This window comes from Charadrius vociferus, unplaced genomic scaffold (genome assembly GCF_000708025.1).
Source record: "Charadrius vociferus isolate BGI_N301 unplaced genomic scaffold, ASM70802v2 scaffold793, whole genome shotgun sequence".
In the NCBI taxonomy this organism is placed as follows: domain Eukaryota; kingdom Metazoa; phylum Chordata; class Aves; order Charadriiformes; family Charadriidae; genus Charadrius; species Charadrius vociferus.
The window spans coordinates 868,403-871,286 of record NW_009647833.1 but is presented as its reverse complement, the minus strand read 5'-3'; the positions used below and the strand labels follow the sequence as shown (position 1 = coordinate 871,286).

The 2,884-nt window shown below is 58.4% G+C and overlaps 1 protein-coding gene across 1 annotated transcript in view; it reads left to right on the top strand.

Moving 5' to 3' along the window:
* Nucleotides 1-2,884, top strand: part of NXN (nucleoredoxin) — a 21,331-nt gene that overhangs the window by 13,595 nt on the left and 4,852 nt on the right. Inside the window, exon 6 of the mRNA XM_009882737.1 lies at nt 1,578-1,757. Within this exon, the coding sequence (XP_009881039.1) occupies nt 1,578-1,757 (180 nt within the window). The remainder of the gene's footprint in view (nt 1-1,577; nt 1,758-2,884) is intronic.

Sequence of the window (2,884 nt, the reverse complement as noted above, 5' to 3'; positions counted from 1 at the left end):
TCCCGGACCTGCAGGCAGGCGTGGGACAGACAGACGGCCATGTATTTCCTAGAGAAATGCCTAGAATTCAGAGGGCTTGTGAGTAACCCACTGTTGTACAAACACGGGAGCACAGTGGCAGGAATCTGACAGAGGCAAGCACACTGGGTCCCTCCTGCTCAGAGAATGGCTCTTCAGGTTATTTCTAACAAATGAGCTTAAAATGAACCTTTGGATGAGGGCAGGAGGATCTGAATTGCCTTGGTTTCCCAGTTGTGGTTTAGGGGCTGTTGCTGGGTGAAGGAGGAGATGCTGGATAGCGAGCGGATCAAAGTCTCGATGACGAGAAGCAGACAGCAGCGCCTGGCACTGACACTAGTCACATCACTCATCTCTTGGGGCCTGATCCCAAACTCTCCCCTCTTCCTTCCTTGTGGGATGTTTCTTTGTCTCTGTGATGAGAGAGGAGTGGTGTGCTTTCCAGATGAAGTCACCAACATGAGCTTCTTCTGTTGATTTGCCCGTGACTGTTTTGTGGCCGGAAAGCCTCGTCGGTGCCTTATCAGATGGGACGGTCACCAGCTGGTGTCCACCCTGTCCCACTGCCAGCCTGGCCACATTTGAATATGTGACTTGTGCTAAATCTCTGCTGCAAGCGTGTTCACCTCCCTTACAAAGGCTTCTCCTTTAGGATGGGGCTTACCAGCCCCATAGCTTGGGACAAAATGTGGCTTTGTCCCAAGGGCCAGAAGCTCAGCAGGTGTCCCCTGAGCCCCATCCTGCCCAGTGCCATGATCCAGTAGACCCTGGACGTTCCTGCACGGCTTCATTACTGCTGTGCAGCTGCCGCTCAGTCCGGGGGCCTTTCCTCCACCCGCAGTGTCGGGTGCCTCGCCGGGCTCAGGTGGTGTGAAACGGTGTCCGAACCAGGTAATAATATCCATGACTCATTAGATATGTCCCTGTGCTCTTGAAATGGCTGGGTGATTACTGCTGAGTGCTGGAGGGGTGTGGGGGTTTATGGAGGACTTTGTGGCTGCTAAAATATATGGCGTTCCTTCTGGGAAGGAACACACCCTGCTTCCTGGCCGCCATTGCCTGCGGTCCACCCTGCAAAAAAGGTTTGCGTGTGTTCATGCGAACTGGGGACCAGGCTCTTCCAGCAGCAGCCATGTCTCAGCGCTGGGGTGGTGGTGCCTGCGTGGCAGCGCTGCTTTGCCCTGTGCGCAGGAGGCACCTCTGTCTGGCACTTTGCATAGAGGGAGCCTGCAAGGAGGGTCCCTGCATGGTGTGGTGGGGTTTGCATCCAGGAGCACCAGATGGTGGTGATCCCTGCCTGCACTTGGGCAGGGAAGGGCAGGCAATGACAGAGCCTGTCTCCCAGCTTCCTGCTCTGGCTGCTGAATTACAGCCCTTTGCTAGGATGGAAACAGGATCCAGGGACCCCGATTCCCGCACTGTGCATGAGCTGCGGAGACGCAGCATGCTCATGGGCTCCTGCCAGAGCCGGAGGCGATAGGAAAAGGCCGTTCTCCCCACGCCCTGTCGCTGGCCGGTTCGCGCTTTGGCTGATCCCTCCTGTTTTTCTTCCGTCGCAGGCATCCCAACTCTCATCGTCCTGGACCCCAAGGGAGATGTGATCACGCGGCAGGGGCGGGTGGAGGTGCTGAACGACGTCGAATGCCGCGAGTTCCCCTGGCACCCCAAGCCCGTGCTGGAGCTGACGGACTCCAACGCTGTGCAGCTGAATGAGGGCCCCTGCCTCGTTCTTTTTGTAGGTATGGAGCATCGCTGCTTTGAAAGCAGAGCCTGTGCTCAGGAAGGGGGATGGGCTACCGGCCAACTCAGCTAGAGCTGGCCACGGGGCTGAGAACCTGCCTCCAGTGGTGACAGTGTCCATGGGAAGGGACATCAACCCATTTCCGTTGCCGAGAGCAGTGTTATGTGCTCTGGTACCTGGAGAGGCCATGGGGAGAGAGAATTCCCCTCGGGGGGCTCAGGGGGGCTGACAGACCTGGAGCCTTGCCCTTACCAGAGAAACGGGCTGCTGTAGCTTGCAGGGGTTTGCCAGAGCTTGCCCGTGCCCGTGGGTCTCCTGCAGCTCCAGCCCAGCGACCTGAGGGATGCAATGGAGTAGAGATTTGCAGTGGAGAGGAGCTGTCATATCAAAGATGCTTTAGTGGCAGCTGTAGAGAGAAAGTTGATTAGGTGTTGGGGAGTACGAGAAATACACTGTCGTGGCCAGTGGTGGTGGAGATGGGAAAAGCCTTTCTGGAGCAGGGACTTCAGGCACACGTGATGTTCCAGAGGAGGCAGAGGAAGCGTCTCCGGGAGGGATTACAGCTCCGTGCTGGAAACCACAGCTCGGGGCTTGAATCCCTGGGCTGAGCGGGGCTGTGACAGTCAGAGAAGCCTCTTTTGCGCTCTGCTGGTCCTTGGGTATTCCCCCCTGTGGGGCGCTGGCTGCGGGACAAGGCAGGCTTTTCCCCAAAGCTCCTGTCCCTCTTCCACTGCTAACCCACACATGAAGCTCCGCCGCGGTTGGAAACAGCCCTAGAGCTCAATCTGAAGCACAGCTGGCTCGTTCCTCATCCCTTCCCTGCCAGGAGGATGAGCTGTGCTGCAGGCTGAGCCCGGGGGGGGCAGGGGGGACAGCAGAGGGGTGCACACAGCATCCCGGGGAGCAAGCCGAGGGGTCCTGGGCTCTCGGGGGGAGCGTGGCTGTCCCTTGAGCACTCTTGGAGCTGCAGCGGGGGTTTGCTGAAGAAGCCCCCCTTGCCCTGAGCCTGCTGGGATTGTCCAGGGGGCCTGGCCCAGGGCAGGGCTCGTGTCCTGCTTCCTCGCACGCCCTTTGTGAGCAGCACACCCTTCTCTGCAGCACTGATCACGTGGCTCTCGCTCTTTC